The sequence below is a fragment of the Thalassophryne amazonica genome, chromosome 10 (genome assembly GCF_902500255.1).
Source record: "Thalassophryne amazonica chromosome 10, fThaAma1.1, whole genome shotgun sequence".
In the NCBI taxonomy this organism is placed as follows: Eukaryota; Metazoa; Chordata; class Actinopteri; order Batrachoidiformes; family Batrachoididae; genus Thalassophryne; species Thalassophryne amazonica.
The window spans coordinates 77,861,965-77,886,909 of record NC_047112.1 but is presented as its reverse complement, the minus strand read 5'-3'; the positions used below and the strand labels follow the sequence as shown (position 1 = coordinate 77,886,909).

Sequence of the window (24,945 nt, the reverse complement as noted above, 5' to 3'; positions counted from 1 at the left end):
ATATTTCAGTGTGACTCATATATCCTGAAAAATCACCATTCATTGTTAATAACAATAATTATAATGAGTGTTTATATTGAACTTTCCCAGGAATCAAAGCATGAAACAAAATAAACTCTAACAATAAAATAATAAATGCCAAAATTTAAAAAGTACATGGCAACAGTACATGACAAATCACAAGTTCAAGTGCTGATAATACAGGGAAAAAAATGTGACTTTTACTGCACTGCGAGTTATATAAGGGGTTTCCTCTTCAAGAGGCATTTTTTTAACAGGTGCATCTCATACTATGGAAAATATTCTACACAGCTTGGTATGTCAGTGAAGGCTGGCCCTGAAATTGCTCTGAAGTACTTCATTTTGGCAAAGGTCAAGGAATTTTATTTTCACCCCGATTTGGACCAAATGTGGCACGGAGATACATGGATTCCAGAACTGCCTTATCGAGGTCAGCCAGAGGTAAATCGGTTGAGTAAAGGCCAAGGTCATTGGAGACAAATGTCAAATTTATGTAGCCTATTGGTTGGTAATAATCATCATCATTGTCATCATCATCATCATAAAGCTTGAGAGTGGCAGGTATTCACTGGATCAGACAGAGAATAATGGTGGTGCCAAGAAACTGAAGCTTAAAATATCAGATTTTCAATTTTAAAAGGCCAGTTTTCTCATGGCGTTGTTGGGAGGGACTTGGCAATTCCACTCCCACCCTAAGAGCCGTCTATGTCCACATTTATTGGTAATGAACACAAATATCAGGCTGAAATCTACTCACATATGGTCCTATCTTATCACTGAGCCACCATTTTCAGACTCTTGGTTTAATGGTAATGCAGTAATAAAATGTGCCTGAGTCAGTCAGCACTATTTTGTAATCTAAAAGAAAGTGTTACAAAATGTGACGAAAGGAAGAACAATCACGAGAGATGATGGGGAGTACGCTGAAGCAAAGAGCAGTGAGAAAGAAAAAGTGCTAACACGAGACGAGGCACGCAGCCCACTTTGTTCTGTCCTCCATTCCACTCCAGCTGTCATCTTTGTTTAGCTTGGATTGTTTTTTTACTTTCTGTTATGTCACATCCTCTTTTCTGCCTTTCTTCTTCTATCATTATGTTTCACCATCTCCTTCTCTCTTGTCATTGACTCTCTTTTCGCTCTCTCTCACTTCTGCCTTGGAAAGAGACTCTCCAGAAATAAGGCCATAAATAAGAAATCAACGGCCTTTTCTGTCCCACCATATTACAGCCTTTTGATGAATGCTTTCTGCGGCAGTATTACTCACCAGCCTCAAATCAATGCTGTAATCTAACCGCCTGCCAGATTGATGGCAGCGACAACAGCGCAGAGAGGTGCACAACAGATAGTAAGACCATTCGGCTGCTCCCTTGTTGTTTCACTCGCATTCCTACAGCAGATCCACCGTGGATCTGCATCTTGATTTGACACAGGTTTTATGTCGGATGCCCTTCCTGATGCAACTCCACATTATACGGAGAAACTGGGAAGCTTCTGCACTGAAACCAAGCGCACTAACCACTTGGCCACCACCCCTGTGCACAACACATATCTCCACAGTTTTCAAAATAGTAGCAAAGCAGTGTAATGCCACGGTACATGTTGCATTAAGGATCATGAATGAATGAAAGAATTAATGTCTTCATCACACAGATGAACAACAACGACAATAACACAAACTCATAAAATGAACAAGGGTGAAGGCGGAAGCGAAGCTTATAAATACCCTCCCCTTTTACCATAAAAAATAAAGAATGTATACATATATAAATATATGCTCATAACAACAATACAAAAGAAATGTGCACAAACAGCATAACTTAGTCAATTTCAAAAAATTTCTATATATATATATATATATATATATATATATATTATATGAGTACTTATATTATATTATTTATATTATTTTTGTAAAGCCTTTTAAAGCCAACTAACTATCAGGTAATTTAATAATATCAGGACAGTTATTCCAAATCATACTTAGGGTGATGAGAAAGCAGCCAAATCTGCGCTGTATATTGGATAAAGTTGTAAATTTGCATTTTCTCCACACAGTAAATTTTGCAGAGTAAAATTTCCTCTGCTGGGATAATATTTGGTCCCAGTCCAAATAGAGTTAAATATGCTATTATACTATCACAGAGCTAAATCAACTCTATCACAGTGTAAAATGAACTTTTATTGGAGTAGAAACACTTGATTTGACAAAATGGTAGATCTGATTTGTATTTTGCTCTATTTAGACAGGGACCAAGTGCCATTCGGGCAGAGTAAATTTTACTCAGCAAATTTACTGTGCGGAAAATAATTTGGCCATCTTCAGGTCACAGTTATTAGATTCCTTTTTTTCTGGAATATCTGCCAGATGAGATTAGGAAGACAAAATCCATTCAATCTATACCCTCATCTGTTCTCCATAATCTGCAGTTATCTACCACGATGCTTCAAAGGTTATTCTGCTGCAATTTCTTTAGGATCATTATTGTTGGCATTTAAGTTGGGCTGTGTTAGTTTATTAAGAACCTCTTTGACCGCTGTAAATATTGACTGGACCTTGGGGACTGCTTCCTAAAGAGTAAAGCTCTACCGGTTGTTCTATTTTGGGGATGGGTAATAATTTGAAATATCTTAATCTGCCTCAGATACTGCCAGGTGTGCTTGCATGATTTATTTTTTTATATTTGTGCTGGCCAAGCAGTTAAGTGTGTTTGGCTGCAGCTCGAAGGGCAACTTTATCATAACAATAAATACTATCTTTACAATTTAAAGGAGACTTCAGCATCCAGCTTACATACACATATGAACTGACAAGTGATTGTGCAAAAATGTAAGTAGAAATCAGAGAGTGAAATTTCAGAAGGCAATGAAAAGTAGTGAGAGTAAAAGAGGGGCATGGTAAATGCGAGTTAGGCATGTTAAGGTTGTTAGAGATGTTAGGAGGTAGTCTCAAGAGCTTCTTGAAAGTAGAGAGGGTAGCATTTGTTAGCTGGTTTAACAATCAGTGGACCACAAATGACAATAGTCTGGATTTTGTTGTGTTGGGATGGCAATGTCAAATGACACATCTTAGAGGAAGACAGTGGTACATGATGGGTAACATAACCCTTATTGAGAGCATTTCAGTAGATGGGTGTAGACCCAGTAGTCACATTGTTGGCAAGACTTAGTGACTTGAGTTTGATGCAGGTGGCAGTGGGTAACCAATGGAGTTTGATAAGGACTAGAGGAACAAGTGCCCTTCTGGATTGATAAAAAACTATACATACCCCCCGTGATCTGGATCATCTGTAAGGACTTCACAATGCAACCTGGGAGGCCCATGAAAAGGGCATTACATTAGTCGAAGTAAGAGATTATCATGGCCTGTACCAGCAGTTTGGGTAGCATATCGAGTTAGGGATGGCTTGATTTTTCATGTATTAAATAGTGCAAAATCAGCAAAACCCAGAGATAGCAGCAACATGGTCCGAGAAAGACATTTGATTGTCATACTCATGTCTTTTGCCACTGGGAGTGAGAAAGAGAGAGACATTTTTTATGTCCACTTTGTGATGTATGGATTGTTTAGCTGTGAAGACCAGAAGTTCAGTCTGAGAGAGATTTATATTAAGGTGGTGTTTCTTCATTCATGAGGATATGTCTGAGACACAATCCAAAATCCAGGGCTGGTAACTGTTTTTTTTTTTTTTGTTTTTTTTCCTAAAAAAAAGTCATGATTTTGATTTTTTTTTCCCACAATTTAAATTTACTTTTATTGATTTAAATCGACTTTTTTCATTTTTATTTATTTCACTCTCCAAAATGAGACTATACAAATAATGTCATTAGTTATAATCTTTAATGACATGTTAAAACATAAAGGTGCACATACAACATGTACAAGTGCCATTAATTAACGGTAGTGATTTCAGGATATATATATATATATATATAATGTTTTTTAAGTATTTTTACAGCAATTTAAATCATGATTTAAATTATAAATTATACCAGCCCTGTTGAAATCTGTGCTGTGAACGTGGCGATAATCTCTTGGCACCAACAGATAGAGTTGACTGTCATCTGATACACATCCTTACTGATGAGTAAGGACGTGGTCACCTTGTTTAGGATGGAATGTCCTGATGGAAGTCTTTCGGAAAGTGCTGTAACTAGATTTAAGGATATGATTCCTTCTTTGTTATGTTCTCCAATGCCATATACCAACACAGTGCAGAGTAGCTACCTAAACTCTGTGAGTGAGATAGATTATCTCGTCAATAGTTTTACATCCTCACTGAGCACAACTTTGGATGCTGTAGCTCCTCTGAAAAAGAGAGCCTTAAATCAGAAGTGCCTGACTCCATGGTATAACTCACAAACTCGCAGCTTAAAGCAAATAACCCGTAAGTTGGAGAGGAAATGGCGTCTCACTAATTTAGAAGATCTTCACGTAGCCTGGAAAAAGAGTCTGTTGCTCTATAAAAAAGCCCTCCGTAAAGCTAGGACATCTTACTACTTATGACTATTTGAAGAAAATAAGAACAACCCCAGGTTTCTTTTCAGCACTGTAGCCAGGCTGACAAAGAGTCAGAGCTCTATTGAGCCGAGTATTCCTTTAACTTTAACTAGTAATGACTTCATGACTTTCTTTGCTAATAAAAATTTAACTATTAGAGAAAAAATTACTCATAACCATCCCAAAGACATATCGTTATCTTTGGCTGCTTTCAGTAATGCCGGTATTTGGTTAGACTCTTTCTCTCCGATTGTTCTGTCTGAGTTATTTTCATTAGTTACTTCCTCCAAACCATCAACATGTCTATTAAACCCCATTCCTACCAGGCTGCTCAAGGAAGCCCTACCATTAATTAATGCTTCGACCTTAAATATGATTAATCTATCTTTATTAGTTGGCTATGTACCACAGGCTTTTAAGGTGGCAGTAATTAAACCATTACTTAAAAAGCCATCACTTGACCCAGCCATCTTAGCTAATTATAGGCCAATCTCCAACCTTCCTTTTCTCTCAAAAATTCTTGAAAGGGTAGTTGTAAAACAGCTAACTGATCATCTGCAGAGGAATGGTCTATTTGAAGAGTTTCAGTCAGGTTTTAGAATTCATCATAGTACAGAAACAGCATTAGTGAATCTCAATCTCAATTCAATCTCAATTTATTTATAAAGCACTTTACAATGCACCAACAACCAAAGCACTGTACACAACAAAAACAGGCAAGTTAAAATAAATAAATATATAAAAAGCTACAGTTAAAAGCAGAAACACTAAAAAAAAAAAAAAAAAAAAAAAAACGTGTCAAGCTGCATTAAAATCCAAAGAGAAAAAAATGTGCTTTAAGAGATGATTTAAAAGCAGAGAGAGAATCAGCCTGCCTAATGTGCAAAGGAAGATCATTCCACAGTCTCGGGGCAACGACTGAAAAAGCTCGGTCACCTCTACGCTTCCTCTTTGACCTTGGGATAACCAACAGTGACAAATCAGCTGACCTGAGTGAGCGTGAAGGGGCATATAAATGAAGCAGGTCAGACAGATATAGCGGGGCAAGGCCATGAAGACATTTAAAAACAAATAAAAGAATTTTAAAATCAGTTCTAAAATGAACTGGGAGCCAATGAAGTGAGGCCAAAGTGAGGCCAAAACCGGTGTAATGTGCTTGCACCTTCTAACAGCAGCCAAAAGTCGAGCAGCAGCATTCTGCACCATCTGTAGGCGAGTAAGCAGCATCTGATTTAGCCCAATGTGCATTGCAATAGTCCAGGCAATTAGTGATAAAAGCATGGATTAAAATCTCAAAATGATGTCGTGAAAGAAATCGTTTCACCTTGGCCAGTTGTCTAAGTTGACAGAAACTAGACTTGACTACTGACCTAATCTGAGCATCGAATTTAAGATCACTGTCCAGCTTTACACCCAGGTTTTTTGCTGTCTGTGTCAGATACTGACTCATCCACATTTATTTTGGAAGTGTCACTTGGTCCAAACAGCAACACCTCAGTCTTTTTATCATTCAGGTGTAGAAAATTTATGGACAACCATGCCTTAATGTCACCAATGCACTCTAAGAGATGGTTCGCAGAGTATGCATTTTGCTGCTTCAGTGGCAGATAAATTTGACAGTCATCAGCATAAAAATGAAAAGCGATATGTCTCCTAAAAATTGATCCCATTGGGAGTAAATACAAAGAAAAAAGAAGCGGACCAAGTATGGAGCCTTGAGGCACCCCACATGGAAGAGGCGCTGCACAAGATTCAGCAGCTCCAATATGGACACAAAAACTTCTCTCTGAAAGGTAGGATCTAAACCAATCTAAAACAACACCCTTAATGCCTACCCAGTTTTCCAGGCGAGACAAGAGGATCTGATGGTCCACTGTATCGAAGGCCGCTATTAGATCCAACAGGACCAAAACAACACAGTGACCAGAATCAGTAGCTCTACAAGTGTCATTAAAAACCCGCAGCAGTGCCGACTCAGTACTGTGACGGGATTTAAAACCAGACTGAAACAACTCCAGGGTGTCATGATTATTAAGAAAAGAACTCAGCTGGCAGTATACAATTTTCTCCAAAATTTTAGAGAGAAAAGGAAGTTTGGAAATTGGCCTATAATTGGACAATTCAGAAGAATCCAAGCCAGATTTCTTAATAAGTGGGGTCACCACTGCATTCTTGAAACTGGTAGGCACTATACCATTAACCAAACTCCCATTAATAATATTCAATACATACGGTGCCAACATGGAAAAAGCCTCTTTAAGAAGACGAGGTGGCAAAGGGTCATTTGGAGAACCAGCAGGTTTCATATGACCAATAATATCTCTCAAAGACAGCAAACTGAGAGACTCAAACTGGTCAAAAACAGCTGAGCATGTCACAGAGATAGAAGGGTCATAAGCAGGAGAACTAATGAGGGTCCTAATACCAGCAACCTTTTTAAGAAAAAAACTCATAAAATTCTCACACAATTCAGTGGAGCTCTCGAGACAATCCATTTGTGGTGCACTTAAAACAGAATTTACAATCTTAAAAAGAACACGAGGATTGTGACAGTTCGAATCAATAACATCAGAAAAGTACTTCAATTTAGCAGCCTTCATAGTTTTCTTATAAAAACACCAACAGTCACGCAGTAACTGGAAGGACAACTGAGATCTGTCCTTCTTCCACCTTCGCTCAGGTCTCCTACACTCGCGCCTGACAGTGCGCGTAACATCATTCATCCAAGGCTCAGATCGACATTTGGAAGATCTAAGTTTCAATGGAGCTACAGTATCTAAGACAGTCTGACAGATCAAGTTGAATTCAGAGGTGAAGGAGTCAACATCTAAATTAAAGCCGAGACACTCAGAAGAGCTGATCACAGCGTTAAAAGCAGTGGAGAACTGAGCAGCAGTGGAAGAATTAAGAACACGACCGCGCTGAGTAGGAGCACAAGATTTCACCATATGACAAAAATCATCATAAACCTCTAAATTAGAAACAGTAAAACCATAAGTTAAAATGAGATCAAGAATGTGCCCATGTTCCTGTGTCGGACGAGACACAGACTGCACAAAATTAAAAGAATCAATCAAATCTAAAACATCATTGGCCAGCGGCTTCAGATGACAGCAAACATGAATATTAAAATCACCAACTATTAAAATCCAATCATAGTTTGGCATTATTTGCGACAGAAGATCAGCAAAATCACTGATAAAATCTTTGTTATACTTAGGGGGTCTGTAAACAATAGTGCACAACACCGGTTACATCATTTGTAACCTTCAGTTAGTGAAGGTTACAAATGATCTCCTCATGGCCTCAGACAGTGGACTCATCTCTGTGTTTGTCCTGTTAGACCTCAGTGCTGCTTTTGATACTGTTGACCATAAAATTTTATTACAGAGATTAGAGCATGCCATAGGTATTAAAGGCACTGCGCAGCGGTGGTTTGAATCATATTTATCTAATAGATTACAATTTGTTCATGTAAATGGGGAGTCTTCTTCACAGACTAAGGTTAATTATGGAGTTCCACAAGGTTCTGTGCTAGGACCAATTTTATTCACTTTATACATGCTTCCCTTAGGCAGTATTATTAGAAAGCATTGCTTAAATTTTCATTGTTACACAGATGATACCCAGCTTTATCTATCCGTGAAGCCAGAGGACACACACCATTTAGTTAAACTGCAGGATTGTCTTACAGACATAAAGACATGGATGACCTCTAATTTCTTGCTTTTAAATTCAGATAAAACTGAAGTTATTGTACTTGGCCCCACAAATCTTAGAAACATGGTGTCTAACCAGATCCTTACTCTGGATGACATTACCCAGACCTCCAGTAATACTGTGAGAAATCTTGGAGTTATTTTTGATCAGGATATGTCCTTCAATGCGCATATTAAGCAAATATGTAGGACTGCTTTTTTGCATTTGCGCAATATCTCTAAAATTAGAAAGGTCTTGTCTCAGAGTGATGCTGAAAAACTAATTCATGCATTTATTTCCTCTAGGTTGGACTATTGTAATTCATTATTATCAGGTTGTCCTAAAAGTTCCCTGAAAAGCCTTCAGTTAATTCAAAATGCTGCAGCTAGAGTACTGACGGGGACTAGGAGAGAGCATATTTCACCCATATTGGCCTCTCTTCATTGGCTTCCTGTTAATTCTAGAATAGAATTTAAAATTCTTCTTCTTACTTATAAGGTTTTGAATAATCAGGTCCCATATTATCTTAGGGACGTCATAGTACCATATCACCCCAATAGAGTGCTTCGCTCTCAGACTGCAGGCTTAGTTGTAGTTCCTAGGGTTTTTAAGAGTAGAATGGGAGGCAGAGCCTTCAACATTCAGGCTCCTCTCCTGTGGAACCAGCTCCCAATTCGGATCAGGGAGACAGACACCCTCTCTACTTTTAAGATTAGGCTTAAAACGTTCCTTTTTGCTAAAGCTTATAGATAGGGCTGGATCAGGTGACCCTGAACCACCCCTTAGTTATGCTGCTATAGATTTAGACTGCTGGGGGGTTCCCATGATGCAAGTGTTTCTTTCTCTTTTTGCTCTGTATGCACCACTCTGCATTAAATCATTAGTGATTGATCTCTGCTCTCTTCCACAGCATGTCTTTTTCCTGATTCTCTCTCCTCAGCCCCAACCAATCCCAGCAGAAGACTGCCTCTCCCTGAGCCTGGTTCTGCTGGAGGTTTCTTCCTGTTAAAAGGGAGTTTTTCCTTCCCACTGTCGCCAAGTGCTTGCTCACAGGGGGTCGATTTGACCGTTGGGGTTTTTCTGTAATTATTGTATGGCTTTTGCCTTACAGTATAAAGCGCCTTGGTTCAACTGTTTGTTGTGATTTGGCGCTGTATAAATAAATTGACTTGATTTGATTTGATGGTTGTTGCTGTTTGTCATTTAGATGTGCCCGGGTTGTTCAGGATCAACACACCACAATGAGTGCACAACCACATTAGGGTGTTGCACAAGTTTTATGCTAGATGCTTTCCTTGACACAGCTCCATTTCTACTGTTGGTCAAAATTGTGTTGAAAAATTGAATTCCTTCACTTTCATGTTGACCCCAGTTTTGACCTTTGTCAAAGTGACCCCTTTATTTAATTCCAGGGTTGAAATTCATGCACATGCCAAGTTTGGTAGAAATCTGCCAAAGGACCTGGGAAGTGTAGACCAGCAAACCAAAAGACAGGCATAATCTTGACCATGACCTCAATTCTGGAACACATTGGCATAAATGTGTGAAATGTTCATTGCAAATCAGATTGAAAATCCAAATTCTGGCTTTTGACCTCATGACCTTGATGCCAGTGATTGAGCCATGATAACTTTATCCTTGCCTGGGCAGGTCAGGAATCCACCTACATATGTAAGTTGACTTTTGGTGGAAATTAGAGAATAAATATAAATTTTGACCTTTGATCCGAGTGATCCTGAACTTTTCCAAAGTGAACCACATAAGGGCATGTCTAAGAATGACCTTTATCCACATACAAAGTTTGGTGGAAATCACGGAACAAACATATTGAGAAAAACTGGTCAAATCATAATGTGATTACAATTATATTTTCCTGTGTTTGTGTTACTAAGATCATTTCTTAATAAGTCAATGGTACATAAACTGTAGTACCAAAACTACTGTCTCAACATTTTTCACCACTTTGTCATAGTGACTTGTCGCATAACACACAGAGGCCAGTGATTTATGTGAAAGCATGATAGCTGTACAGAGTAAGGTGTAAAACAAGCCAGTGTTTTTGCCACAGTCCTATAATACATGCTGAGAACGGCTTCAGGAGACGTCACATCCCCGAAAACATTGTAAATCCTGAACTCAGTTTGAGGAAAGCCATAAACCATTAACCATAAACCAACCATAAGCCACTGTTAGTTAATAACTGGAGCATAAAAAATAACAGTTGTAAATTATTTAAAATAAATCTGATTTATTTGTGTTAAAATAACTTATAAAATAATAATGTGATAAATATAAGTTCTTAATGTTCATTCCCCATTCTGCAAACAATCTTCTGAGTCTAAACAATCATACATTTCTGAATTATGTAACAAATTATGTAACAAATTTAAATTTAATGTTTTGATCCTATGTGGGGTTGATGTCCTGATATATATGTTTACATTCTGTATGTCTGCATGTCTTTCTCCATGATAATCCTTCAATTGTTTTATAATGAAATAAGGACCAGAAGCATTTTGTTCTTGAATGTTTTGCTTAAAAACACTTTCACATTAAAGAGTGGCCAGAGGTCGATCTACCAACCCTACAGGGTGTGAACAACCTGCTCTACTGATTGAATGATGGAGGTTAGGTGGTATGTTGCCTTTACATTCATGTCACTTTTTGAATTTGTTCACTGATTTTTGATCCTGATGCCTATATGTTGCAATATTAACAAAACAGAAAAATAAAATACTGGGACAGCAACTTGATCCAGGTCTACACCAAAATTTAACAGCCCAGTCTCACGTTTTTTCTTTCTTTTTCGTGCCCCGTCACAAAAAGTGCCTCATTTTCATGACACTTTTTTTGCTATGTATAATCTGTCCCTTCTCTTAACTCTAACCATAACCATAGCATAAGTATCTACCCTCCTCTAACCCTAACCATAACTCCCCCAAACCCCCATCACCCCACATTTTGTGCCCCTGTCACGAAAAGCACCCCATTTTCGTGAGACTTTTTTTTTGTTGTTTTTTGCTATGTATAATCTTCCCCTTCTCCTAACACTAACCATAACATAAGTATCTACCCTCCTCTAACCCTAACCATAACCCCTCAGACCCCCATCACCCCACATTTCGTGCTCCTGTCACAAAAAGCGCCCCATTTTCATGACACTTTTTTTGCTATGTATAATCTGTCCCTTCTCCAAACTCTAACCATAACCATAGCATAAGTATCTACCCTCCTCTAACCCTAACCATAACCCCCCCAGACCCCCATCACCCCACATTTTGTGCTCCTGTCACGAAAAGCACCCCATTTTCGTGACGCTTTTTCTTTTGCTATGTATAATCTTCCCCTTCTCCTAACTCTAACCATAACCATAGTGGAAGTGTCTACCCTCCTCTAACTCTAACCATAACCCCTCAGACCCCCTGTCACCCCACGTTTCATGCTCCCTCCATGAAAGCGCTGCATTTTTGTGTCCCCACCACAAACCCATAGATTAATGTACTTTTCTTAATGCCACCATGAGACTGGGTTGAAATTTAATGCATTCTTCCTTGACCCATGCTCTACCCCTTCACCAAGTTTCATTAAAATCACTTCATTGGATTTTACTCAGCTGCACTGTCTGTTGGCATCATCTTGCTCTGGCCATACTTGCTTTGTGGTTTGGGCAGTGCTTCTCAATAATATGACCAAGTAACGTTGCCTCACAGTTCAGTCAATGCAGCCAGAGCCTCATGGGTTGAAACTCCAAAAGACATAATCTGATCATAAGATACAACATGATAGCAGCTTTGGACAATGTAGCAATTCACTTGAGACAGATAAGCGAGAAGTGTTGGAAAACCGAGCATGACATTATAGGCTGTTCTTACTCTACTGCATATGTGCTTTCAACATTTCTCTCATTGATCATGGGTTATGTCCTTGCAGGAGAAGCAGTGTTAGAAGTAAAAAGGTGGACACTGAATTCAAATTGCAGGACCTGGGTTTATAGGTTTTATCTCCACACAGTACTGCTCTCAGAGGAAGAAAAACATTCAACCTGAGAATAAAGTGCTGAAGGAATGTAAGAAAATATTTTATGGGGCACTAATATAGTACAGCTAGTGTTATATAAATGTGTTTTATCGGTTTCTCACAGGAAAATATGGAGTAAAATCACAGAGATACTTGTCAGGTAAATGCCAGCGGTGCAAAAGTAAAGGTAAAAATTATTCCAAAAGTAGAAAAATACTGGTTCAAAAGCAAACGTATCAGCTTTAAGGACAGTAAAAGATAAAGTAGATGAAAGAAAAGGACCCACTAAAGACTTTTTTCACTGCTCCATTGTGCCAGATTTCATTTCTAAACCAGATGTAAAGAATTAAAGAGCTGCTGGAGTGGTGAGACATCTGACTAAATCTTCAGTTTGTTTCATCTTCTGTTAAACCTACAGTAAAAATACAATGTAAGGTTTGCATGAAGGCATAGTGCTGTGCACTCTGGAGAAAGAAACAGAATTTTTCTCACTGAATACTGGCGTTCATCAGGGATCTGTTTTGGGTCCGACACTTGAACTTGAACTCTGACACTTGAAAAGACTTTCATTTATCTCAGCAGTGACATCCATGTTTTTGGATCTTTACATTTCAAGATTAGGAGATGTCTGGGGAGACCTTGAAAAGCCACGAGGTTGCTGGACAGAGGTCTTTGGCAATGCTGATACCTTTGCAGGACATTCTTTAGGTTCTTGGTACTTTCTGTACTTTAATGTATGGTGATGACACTTGGAGGATAAGCAGTGGCCTAAGATGATGACTAGATGTCTTTGGTGCCAAATTTCTTCAGACGATACTTCGGTACTGCTTGAATTACTTTGTATCAAATGTAGGAAGACTCAGATTAGGATTACCACTTGCATGTGAGGGAACGTCAGCGACGGCATTTTGGCCATGTGGCATATTTCTCCATGCATTATTCCAGTATGCTAGAGCCTCAGTGTTGAGGACCTCAGTGGCTGGAGAAGACCAAGAGCATGTTCATGTTTCACCTGGCTGTTGCCTGGGTGGTTACCATCCAAGACAGCTCTGTGGTGTGGTAGACGCCATTAAGAGCAGCACTGGTGCATACTGCATTGTAAACCCGAATGGTCAAATTAAATAAAAAGATTAAGTCGTGTAAACTCAGGGTTTTAAGAAAACATTCTACTTACTTAAATATTTCAAGTTTGTGTAACATGGTCTTGCTTTTTGAGTAAATTAAACTCAGAATTTTTGATTGACTTGAACTAATTGTATAGTAAGTAAGCAAACCTCAAAGCATAACTTAAGCAATTAAGTTATGCTGCTAAGAATTAAGTCATTATATATGAAAATATTTGAGTTGACTTAATGAGCACTTTAGCAGGGGTGGTGGCCAAGTGGTTAGTGCACTTGGTTTTGGTGTAAAAGGTTGCCGGTTCAAACCCCACCCCTGCCACATTTCTCCATGTAATGTGGAGTTGTGTCCGGTGTAACACTTGTGCCAATTCAACTTCCAAGATCCACCCAAAAAAACAAGGGAACAGCTGAAGGGACTTTCTACATAATGAACACTTTAATTGTAATCATGAGGTACAAGTAGCATATAATCAATTAAATTTTCAATTTATTTTCATTTATATAGCACCAAATAACAGTAAAGGTGCCTCAAGGTGCTTCACACAAGTAAGGTCTAAGGTTACCAACCCCCAGAGCAAGAACACAGGTGACAGTGATAAGAAATAAAACTCCCTCTGATGATACTGAGGAAGAAACCTCAAGCAGACCAGACTCAAAGGGGTGACCCTCTGCTTGGGCCATGCTATAGACACACTTAATACACAATACAAATATGCTAGAAATTTTGGGGGTCCATGCTGGTATTGAGGATGGGAGGCTTTACAGAATTTGACTGTTTTATTGATTCAGAGGCATCATTCCACAAAGCAGGGGCACGATAAGAGAAGGCTCTGTGACCCACAGACTTTTTATTCACCAAAAGGACACAAAGTAGCCCTGCAGCCTGAGAACACAGATCCAGGGCAGGTACGTAGGGCTTAACTAGGTCAGCTAAGTAGGGAGGTGCTAGTCCATGAATAATTTTATAGGTATATAAAATTATAAAGTTATAATCAAAACTTTTAAGTTCTGGGAACAACTGGCTTTTAAGTTTAAGAACCTGGCCTTTGATTGCCTCATTATTTTTGAGTTCTGCTAACAGGGTTTACAGAGAGCCACCACTGACCTAACACATGAAAACTTCATCCTGGTACAGTTAAGGAAAACTATAATGATGACTTCTGTACAAACTCTACAGTAGGTTTAGCTCCTGTGCCTGTTACCAAAAAAAGAGAAAGAACATAATGTTAGTTGTGTGCTTATGTGGAAATGATATTCAACTGTTTCAAAAAACTAATAATACCGTTGACTGTGTTTCTTCAGATGACAGCAGAAGCCATTTTCCACCTGGTCAATGATCCTGTGCTGGCATTCTACCCTCTGGATATCGCTCTGGATGTGCAAAACAAGCTCAAAGGTTAGTGATGATGTTAAAAATGTCAGGGTGATGTGCAGTATTATGGTGCATAGACTCTTTGTGGAGCATGTAACCAATGGAGGGGCTTTCCAAAGTGCATTATACTTGATTTCTGTGAGAAATGTCTGGTCACACCGATATAATCGGTTTTCTCAAGCTGCAGCTACTTGGTGGCTATGTCAGGTGTCTCACTGTAAAAATGAGTAAATAAACCATAATGTGTACACAGACAGTGTAAAACCCATTCCTTACATGTTTCACAGGATTCATGTGAATTATTTATTGTGATTCAGTGATAATACGTGTATAATGTATGGTTTTGTGTGGGCTTATACTTACTTATACCCAAACGTGAACTGCTTTATCTTTGGCTAAAGTACAAACCATTCTCTGTATTTAATTCATGTTAGCTTATAATAAACTTGAATCTGACTTTTCAAAGTCAAACAATATTAAAGGTTCTGTACCCACTACAAAAGGTTATATTAATGTTATATCATTCACCAATTTTTCAAACTAAACATTCTAAATTAGTTGAATGTTTCAAGGTCACTCAAGGTCAAGGGCCATTTGATCAGCAGAAAGGTGATAAATGAATTTATATTCATGTTTAATAGTAATCACAGGTGTGTATTTAGCTAATTCCCCAAAATAGATACTCTAAAGGAGTTTAAAAACTCAAAGTCACCCAAGGTGACTGACCATGTGATCAATAGAAAGACAGCGTAGGGCTTCATTTTGTTGTACTTACTGTATAAAAAAATAAATAAATAAAAACATTGTTTACTGTTTCTCTAGTTTGGCAAAATAATTTCCTTCGGGATAAGTAAAGTTGACGTTATCTTATCTTTTAGTGTTTAATGGTAATTGTTGGTGTATCTATACCTAATTCCTCAAAACAACCATTTTAAAAGAGTTTGACCTTTGATGGTCATCCAAGGTCAATACAAAAGCAGCATAAAATGTATAGCATACATGGGTTTTGACTTTTCAAGGTCAAACAAGGTTAAAGGTTATGTAACCACTAGAAAAGTTTATATTAATGTTATATCATTCACCAATTTTTCAAACTAAGCATTGTAATTTAGTTGAACGTTTCAAGATCACCCAAGGTCAAGGGCCATTTGATCAGCAGAAAGGTAATAAATGAGTTTATATTCACATTTAATAGTAATCACAGGTGTGTATTTAGCTAATTCCTCAAAACAGATACTCTAAAGGAGTTTAAAAACTCAATATCACCCAAGGTCATCATGTGATCAATAGAAAGGCAACGTAGGGTTTCATCTTGTGTACTTACTGTAAAAAAAAAAAAAAAAAAAAAACATTGTTTACTGTTTCTGTGCTCTGGCAAAATAATTCCCTTCGGGATAAGTAAAGTTGATCTTATCTTTTTTGTGTTTAATAGTAATTGTTAGTGTACTGTATCTATACCCAATTCCTCAAAACAGCCATTTTAAGAGTTTGACTTTGCATGGTCATCCAAGGTTAATAGAAGTAGTTAATAGAAGTCTCATTTTAACCACTTAATTGTAATAGCAACGTAAATTCAACTCATTATGCAGTAACCATTGGGACAGAAATTTTGACCTTGGCCTGTGGCCTTGACTTTTAAGGGTACCATCTCACTGGGCTGCGATTGTCTGAGAGAATAGAAGAGAAGAGAGAATAGAATAGAATAGAATCTTTATTCTCATTGTAACATGCACAATGAAATTAAAAATGCTAGACCAGTCAGTGCAACATGCAACAACATTCAGGTCATATAAAACTACAAGACTCTAAAACTATAAAAGCATAAAAATGTATAAAAATATATCTAAATAAATAATTGTAATACAAACCAGCAAACACTCAACCAAACATTCAACATTAATTACACAATCCCTTAGTTGTACTATCAGCAGTATTACATAGTACATACGTATTGCATAGTAGTTGGAGATGTGAATTTGCGGACAAACACGCAAATCTGCAACAAATTCGCAGCTGGTATCTCAATGAATTGGTACTAACGACACATTAGCCCATGTAGCCCAAATGTCGGCCGAATATCACACGGACCGACGCAAAAATGTCTCGATACATATTGCGCAAGTGCCATATGGTATTCCAGTGGCATTTGCGGGGAATCTGAGCAAGAACATAGTGACATCCCCACACTTGCGAATGTCTTGTGGCACGTGCGAGACATTCACGCAAGAACAGCAACAATGTTGCACCTGCGACGTCCAGATGAGTGGCCGTCAACATTCACAAGAGTGCCGAGTGGCATTTGCCTGGCCATCGTCAGGTTGCCAGGGGGATGTGTCAGGTCAGGTTTGTGTGTCAGTTCAGGTTCATAGCCTGCCTCTGGTAACATTGTAACCCAGTACAGCCTGCTGCCTGGACAGGTGATCAGTATCTAAACCAGCTCCCCCACTGTTTTCATACCAGTGAGGAGGGTAGCATGATACCCTGCAGGATGAAAAAACAAGACCTGTCACCAAGGGACACTAGTCTTGTGCCATGTAGTGTCGACATCATGGTGCAGCCTCACTCATCGGGTGGCCACACATAATTTATGTTCTTGCATTTCAGTTGCATGGTGTGTCAATATGGACATTTATTTGATATATTGTTGTGTTCCCAGGGGTCCCAGGGTTGTTACTGCATGTCTAGCACCTGGAATGTCAGGTCATCATTTTTTTCTCAAATCACTCATAATCTCTCCAAGCCCTCACAAAGTTCTGTCACGATTGTAGCACCTTATGAATCAGGGAGACTACATTCCGACGGCAAGGACCTCTGTCGCCTCTCCAACTTTGAACTGTTCAAAATCCAGGCAAGATGTGTGTGATGCCCTGTGACTTAAGACAGTAGTGACATCCAGTGAGCATCATATGAAGTCAAGTGAATTCCCTTGCAATTGCCTTTCTCATGCTGTAGCAGCCCAGTGATATAGTACCCTAAGGCTATGGTGTTTAAACCAGGGATAGACCAATCATCGGGCCAATGATCGATCTATCCCTGGTTTTGTTTTGTTTTTTGTTTTTGCATTTTACTGTAAAATCACAAGAGTCATTATTATGGCATGAGTACCACAGTAAACCTATGGTTGCTTACTGGACAACAGGACATTGCTGAGTGCTAACCCACATGTTAATGGTCATATTTACCCGAGGCCAAAATATTGAGTATTGTGAAGACTTTGTGTCCGTCTGTCTGTCCGTCCATCCGGCTGTCTGATTTTCTGTCTGTCTGTTTGTCTGTCTGTCTGTCTGTGCTCAGCATAAATCCAGTCCTATTATTGCCAGGGTCTTCAAATTCACAGGGAACATTCTTGGGACATAGACCTTGGACATATTCAAAGATGACTAATCTTGACCTATTTTAGTTGGTCAAAAGGGCACATTCTTTCTACACACATTACATTTTACAGGGTGTAATCTCAGGATAATGAACTTGCCGGACATTGAAGGTAGCTGGCCTTGGTCTACTTTCAGGATCAAAGGGTCACATTTTATGCTGGGGTTTGTCCACCAGGGTAGTATATTGGCGCTACTGGATGAGATGGCCAAGTGAAACTACATGTTGTGTTTCCTATTTTTATGCTCATACATCCAAGGTTACTTTAGCATTACGTTCTATATTTTTACATTCTGTTTAAGCAAGAAAACCTGGATAAAAGGCACTCTACTTTCAATGTGTGCTGCAGTAGCGTCACATGAATGCACTGCATGTGTGCACTCAGTTCTACACTTTTATGCTTGGTCATAACTTATGTCCACTGTCCTCCCACCCAGCTTGGACATTAATCCCTCACACACTCATGCACTCACAAACATGCTGTGCACATAGAGTAGAGAAGCATTCAGGCTTCCAAAGCTGTGGCAGTGTTGTTCTTAGAATGCATTTATCTACAGTAAGCAAAGCCTTTCTATAAAAAAAAATTTGAATTTGATATTAATACCTCAACCATCCAGCAGGTGGTAGTATTCACTAGGTGACATCACATCACATATTGTCTTCCTTTTCATACGGACTCTTGTACCATGACAAAACATGGTGTTTCAAAGGTTGAAAAATGTTTTGAAGTAGTAGTTTGAGGTTGCCAACACTAATTTGCAGTAAAAATGCAAAGTTTTAAAAATATCCCCAGCCAAACATTCTATCCATTCTTAAATTCTCCTTTTGCATTCATCTTCTGTTGTATATTTTGTCACATTTAGTGATGTTTCCCTGTTCAGGCAGACAAGACATGAATGGCAGAAACAGTGGTGTTTCAAAGCTTTTGAAGCATTTCAGAGCAGTGTTGCATGGCAGCCATCATTAATTTGCAGTTTTGGCAGCATCTCCAACCGAACATTGTAGCCATTCATTTTTTACGGTGATACCTTCCTGTTATGTTGTATATGTGGTTGAGTTTGGGCAGCATGTTTCACTCTGCCCTAAGTACTGAGCATCTGGGCACCAGTAGATGGCAGTGTTCTATTTATTTTGACACCGGTTATATCAAATAGTTATCTAATTACAACTTGGCTTTTTTTTTTACAAATGCCTTTTCTTACAAATAAAAAATGGCATATTTTACAAAAGTACATTTATATGTAAACACCAACACACACATCACATTAACGTGTTAGTTTTTACATAGAATGAATGAGTCAACCAATCAGTGTTAGCGGAGGCACATTTTACCCATAATCCCTTTGGCATCTGTCTGTGTTTGTTACAAAACTTCAGAATTAGTGCATTATTTAACATTAAAAGATATATGTTATATTTTAACTTTGTACAAATGACAGAATTGACATTAATGGAGTTATTCTATCGGTATTAATTTTATTTATAACTCAAAACCATAAGTCAGCACTGCTTTATTTTCCAAGACCTCCGCCTCATGGTGACACTGTTATTGAGTAGAGAGTTGAGCTTTTCTGCTTCTCTCAACTGCTTGAGAGAAGTACTGACTCATTGTTTGGGTTTTTGGTCACCTTTGATGCTACCAGAAGTGATTGTGGTGTTAAAACTCAAAATCAGCTTGTTAGTAGTTGCAAGTGTACCAGGGTGGTTTATCAGTTTAGCTTTATAAAAGATAATTTTTCAGTTAGCTGATTATCTGTTATCGAAGCAACAATTTGGTTAGCTGTGCCCACCACTGCTCAAAAGTAATGCAGCAGTCATGTAACACATTACAGCTCAGAGACAGTAATACTGTAATGTAACAAGTTACTTTGAAATAACAGTAATGCGTAATCTACAATGTATGACCTTTTGGAAGTAACTTTCCCATCACTGAAATGAACTTTTCAGAAAGGTTAGTGAGATGGTTTGAGGCTCGGTTGCAAAACGAAACATTGCATTAGTCACAAAGGTGTGCTCAATTTTGTTAAACTGACATTGAGCCTGAAAGAGATGACAGTGTGATGGTCTCTATCACACTGAGCACTGGTTTCAATTGTCATTCATTGTCGCACCGAAGCAATCGCTCAGTTGCTCGGGTTCAGCAGCCCTGTCGAAGCATGTAAGCACCATCCCATTACGGCTCAGATTGAATGTTTATGGTTCCCAGTCTGAGACTAATGGACACATTATGACCCGAGAGAGATGACTGATTATTATATCTGCCTGTAGCCTCTGTCTGTTTCATCATCACTTACTCTGTCATTTCGCTCCTCCTTCTCTTCTCCCCTTTCTCTCCTCTATCAATCAGCACAAAGGCACTTTAGTGGCACCAAAGCTGCACCTTCTTGCCAATTTTGCGTGTGGGTGCAGAGTTGAAGAATGGTTCAACAAGAGAATGTTACTTCATCAAAGATTAAAAAGACTCTTCATTCCACCAAGAACACAAATGACAGGACTAAATTATACCTTTAATTTGCTCTGGATTATATTTAATTATTTTCATACCTTTGTCACTTTAATTCTTGTGCCAGTCAATAGAAGACTGATTTTTTTTTTTTTTTCAAAAATCTTAACCTTGATCCAATTTTGTAAATGTACCAGATCAATCAGATTGTAGGCCTTTGCCAGCCACTTAGATCTGTTATCTGCTTCAAATGTCACAATGGATCAACTAGAATGACCTCTAGTTTGACATCCTACAAGTCCGGTCAGGTTTGAGAACATGAATTGTGCAGAACCACCCTGAGTCTTGATTGGCAACCACCCTGGCAGACCCATCTCCGTCTCCATAAGATGGCCGTAATGTCTGTAGAGCAGGTGGCCTATTGCGTCGGCATTGGTCTAACAACTGGTCAGCCAGCTGGTATGTAAAAATGTTTTGTTTTTCCAAGAATGTTAACTTTTATTTCATTTAATGCTTGTTTTCAGAGGGGTATTTTTAAAGGGGGTGGGGGGGTCTTCATTTTCATTGTGCAGATAAGTAGGGTATACGTTTGCTGTGACCCTGCTTATGCAAGGCACATCTGAGTGTGATGCACATTAAATACCACAAATACACTACACTGGACTTTAGACCAGGCCCAGATACTCTGACTCTTCATTCGGTTTCGATAAGTGCTAGGCTGTATATTGAGTCCACACATTTATTTTGTCCACAACATCATCTTCAAAGTCAAGGTCACTGAAACTTTCCTCAACAAGAAAGGTACTGTGGTCACTGGACACCACCATCTTACCCCAATGCCAGCCCATGCAAGCACTGAGTAGAGTAGGGGCGCGAACACATCTCTGATGGAACCCAACAGTCACGGAGAAGTCAGAGACACTGTCTCCACAGTATCCAGCGCGAACTATACATGTGTATCAGCTGGCCATGAAAACATTTTTGTTTTGTTTTTTCTGGAATGTACTGTCTTTTGCAATTTATGGTCAATGTGTCAAAATGGCAAAAAATTTTCCACTAACCGAGCAACAGTTTTTGGGTTATGTGACAAACAGACACACTTGACAGGCCTCAGTTCACTCATGCTTTCCATGGTGAGGGGTAAGGAAATACATAATGGCTATTTGTGCTACTGCAAGTGAGAGGAGAGGAAGCATGTATTGACCTTGTACTATCAGGTGTACTAATGTTGAAAAAGTACTGTTATGCAAGCTTTGTTATGCAAGTATGACTGATAATTGATTGAGGTGTGCCTGTAACACACAACAAGGATTAAAGACTTTGCCCAAGGGTCCTCAGTGATTTTCCAGTTAGGCTTGGATTTGAACGGAGGGTCCTCTTTAATGCTTTAACCACTAGACCATCACCTCCCCAGTTATCCTTCTTAACTTCAGGTGATTTTCATTGTCATTTTGGAGCATAAGAACAAAATGTGCGGATATTGCTTTAGAGCAATTACAAGCATAATATAAAATAACACAAAAATGTTTATTTTGATGTATAATACTCAAGTTTGTATTTGTCAGACATATGCACAGTGACCAGCTTGTTCTGGACAATGTCAGGCAGCTGAAACTCATTATATGATTTACAGAAAAGTTATGTTGTGATAAAACCCATTACTGTATATTGCATTAAATATGTGACATTTAATGGTAAATTGTAAATGGACTGCATTTATATAGCGCTTTTCCATCTGCATCAGACGCTCAAAGCACTTTACAGTTATGCCTCACATTCACCCCGATGTCAGGGTGCTGCCATACATGGCACTCACTACACACTAAACATAGTTTGACGTTAATTACTTTGTGTAGACCTGAAATAGACAGTGTGAGAAAGTTGGAATACATTGCTTGAACAAATACATTGCTTCCGAAATATTAATTGTGAAAATTTGTGTTCCATTTATCCAAAAATAACTGTAGTGTCTGTAGACAATGATATTACATTACAGAAATCTATGTACAATCCATGTACGTACATCAATACTACAACATTATTTATGTGTTTTGTGTTGGCATTCACTTGTCATAGCATAGAAACACAGCAAATATTGCACAATTAATACATTTTAGAACAAATATATGGAGTTTCCATTCATCAGGTGTCGTGTCTGTAGACAATGTCGCAATGGCTACTTAAAATACCTACAATGTCATGTATTTAATGAAATCAGTTTATTATATATTTATCAATGTTAAATGATAAATACAGCATCAAAGGTATCATATTGAGTTTATTACCACAATTACAATCTTCTAAATTGCATGGTATGTCCTGTGCTACAATCTACAAAGTAGAAAATACTTAAAAATTGAGTTATTTCTGAAGTTGATTGTTGGTTAACAAAGTTCTGTGAATTTTCTATGGGTACATTTTACTGAGGTATATTCACTCTCATTTGGAAGTATTATGGTCCTTTTGACTTTCTAGAGCCGTGGATATCATCGTCTACAGACACTACAAAATGCCTCCACATTAAAGGAAAAGAAAAGCCACTGCTATTATGACCGGTTTGGTAGATTATGATATTGAGAGCCCATATGAAAAGTTGTAGGTATGTGTGATCACTTATGTTAAATTTAAGAGCATTTTTGTATGGCTGGTCTAAAGCCACCAGTAGGCGGCCATGCCGTCTGCTATAACAGCGATGTGTGACGTCACATGGGCACAGAGGTTCAACACTCCGCCAGTGTCACCTTCCAGTATAGAAGGGGCAAAGATGTTTGAGGTCTCAAACTCATTCCAGAAAGGGCAGAGAGGGTGCAAGTTTTCTTTGCAACCGCCCACTCCAGCAGGTGATTTCACTGATTAACGTCACTTTCAGCAGGTGGAATCAGTTAATCAGTGGAATTAGTGAAATTGAAGAACATGTTTGTGGAGCTCTCAGATGACATAAAATGGAAATTTCTCAAAGGTTTTCAGTACTTAAGCTTTTGGATGTGCTTATTGATTAATTGCATGCCAGTTTCTTATCAAAATAAAGATATTGTTGACAAATATTGCATTTGAATGCATTCGCTTTCATGTGTAGTGTCCATAGACAATGAAAAAAGCACCGGCTTTACCACTAATTTTATGATCACATAGAAATAAATCTGTTGCACCTTGTGCTCTGAAATTTTGCAATCTCATTCCCAAGATAGCAGACTATCATTTCATCACAAAATTAGTGCTCTAAGATGGTATTATGAAATTGATCTGGTTGCACCAAACGTGGTACACCTGGTAGTACAAGGTGACGTTGGTTGTCAGTGTGGATAGTATACTACACGTTTAGCATTACCATGTTTGTTTTACTGCAACCACTTGAGTAAATTTGCTCCAAGCTTTTTAGAGCAAGAGTTATAAAAGATGACAGTTGACATGGAGTACACATTGACCAAATGGCACAAATGGAATCATAGGACTGCTGCATTTCATCTTTGGCCTCATTTCCAGGAAATCAGAGCAGCTTTTATTTGTATCACATCTGCTTTATAAACACAATTGGACATCATGCTCTGAAACTTCAATTTCCAACTGTCATTTTCCATATGCTTACATTTAATTTTATTATTTCCATCAGCTGCGTGCGGTCAGAAATAGGTTGGTTGTGACAGATTTTGGGGTTTTATGATGCTTATTAAATTGGTACTAAATTTAATTCCAGGTGGCATTATAAATGTCTTTAAGTCATAAATTTGACTTTGTGGAATGTGCAGATTCTCTCATGGCTTTGTAGCGAGCTGTTTAACCAGTAAACAGGAGGTAGAAAGCTTTTATCTTTTGCTGGTTAAAAATAAAAAGACACACCAGATGGCAGTACAAAGAGGAGGAGGAATAAGACAGTGAACGAAACACAAACACAGGATGGTGTGTAAGAGTGGAGGAAGGTGCACACAGATGGACTATATCTTATGAAGGAGATGCAACCTCAAATAAATTGGAGACTCATGTGGTGGCAGGGGAGAGAGGCTAGACAGTATCAGATGGTCTTTTATTGGATGACTTTGGAGATGAAGTGGAAGATGGTGAGAGCTGAAACAAGGATTGAATGGTGGAAGAGGAAAGGATAAAGACTGTTATGCCATTTCTCCTAAACATTTCCATGTTTAGGAGAAATGGCAGTGGAGTTTTTAACCAGACTGTTTAATAAAATTTTGGAAAGTGAGATGATGCCTGAGAAACAGAGAAGTGTACTGGTTCAGATTTTTTAAGAACAAGGCTGATGTGCAGAGCTGCAGTAACTGTAGAAGCATAAAGGTGGTCAGCCAGATTATGAGGTTATGGGAAAGAATAGAAGAAGTTAAGCTTAGAAAAGAAGAGAAGATCTGTGAGCAGCAACATGGTTTCACAATATGGTTTCATGTCGAGAAAG

At 38.5% G+C, this 24,945-nt stretch overlaps 1 protein-coding gene across 1 annotated transcript in view; it reads left to right on the top strand.

Moving 5' to 3' along the window:
* Positions 1 to 24,945, top strand: part of LOC117518136 (inactive N-acetylated-alpha-linked acidic dipeptidase-like protein 2) — a 656,634-nt gene that overhangs the window by 547,101 nt on the left and 84,588 nt on the right. The window contains exon 16 of the mRNA XM_034179197.1: positions 14,659 to 14,752. Within this exon, the coding sequence (XP_034035088.1) occupies positions 14,659 to 14,752 (94 nt within the window). The remainder of the gene's footprint in view (positions 1 to 14,658; positions 14,753 to 24,945) is intronic.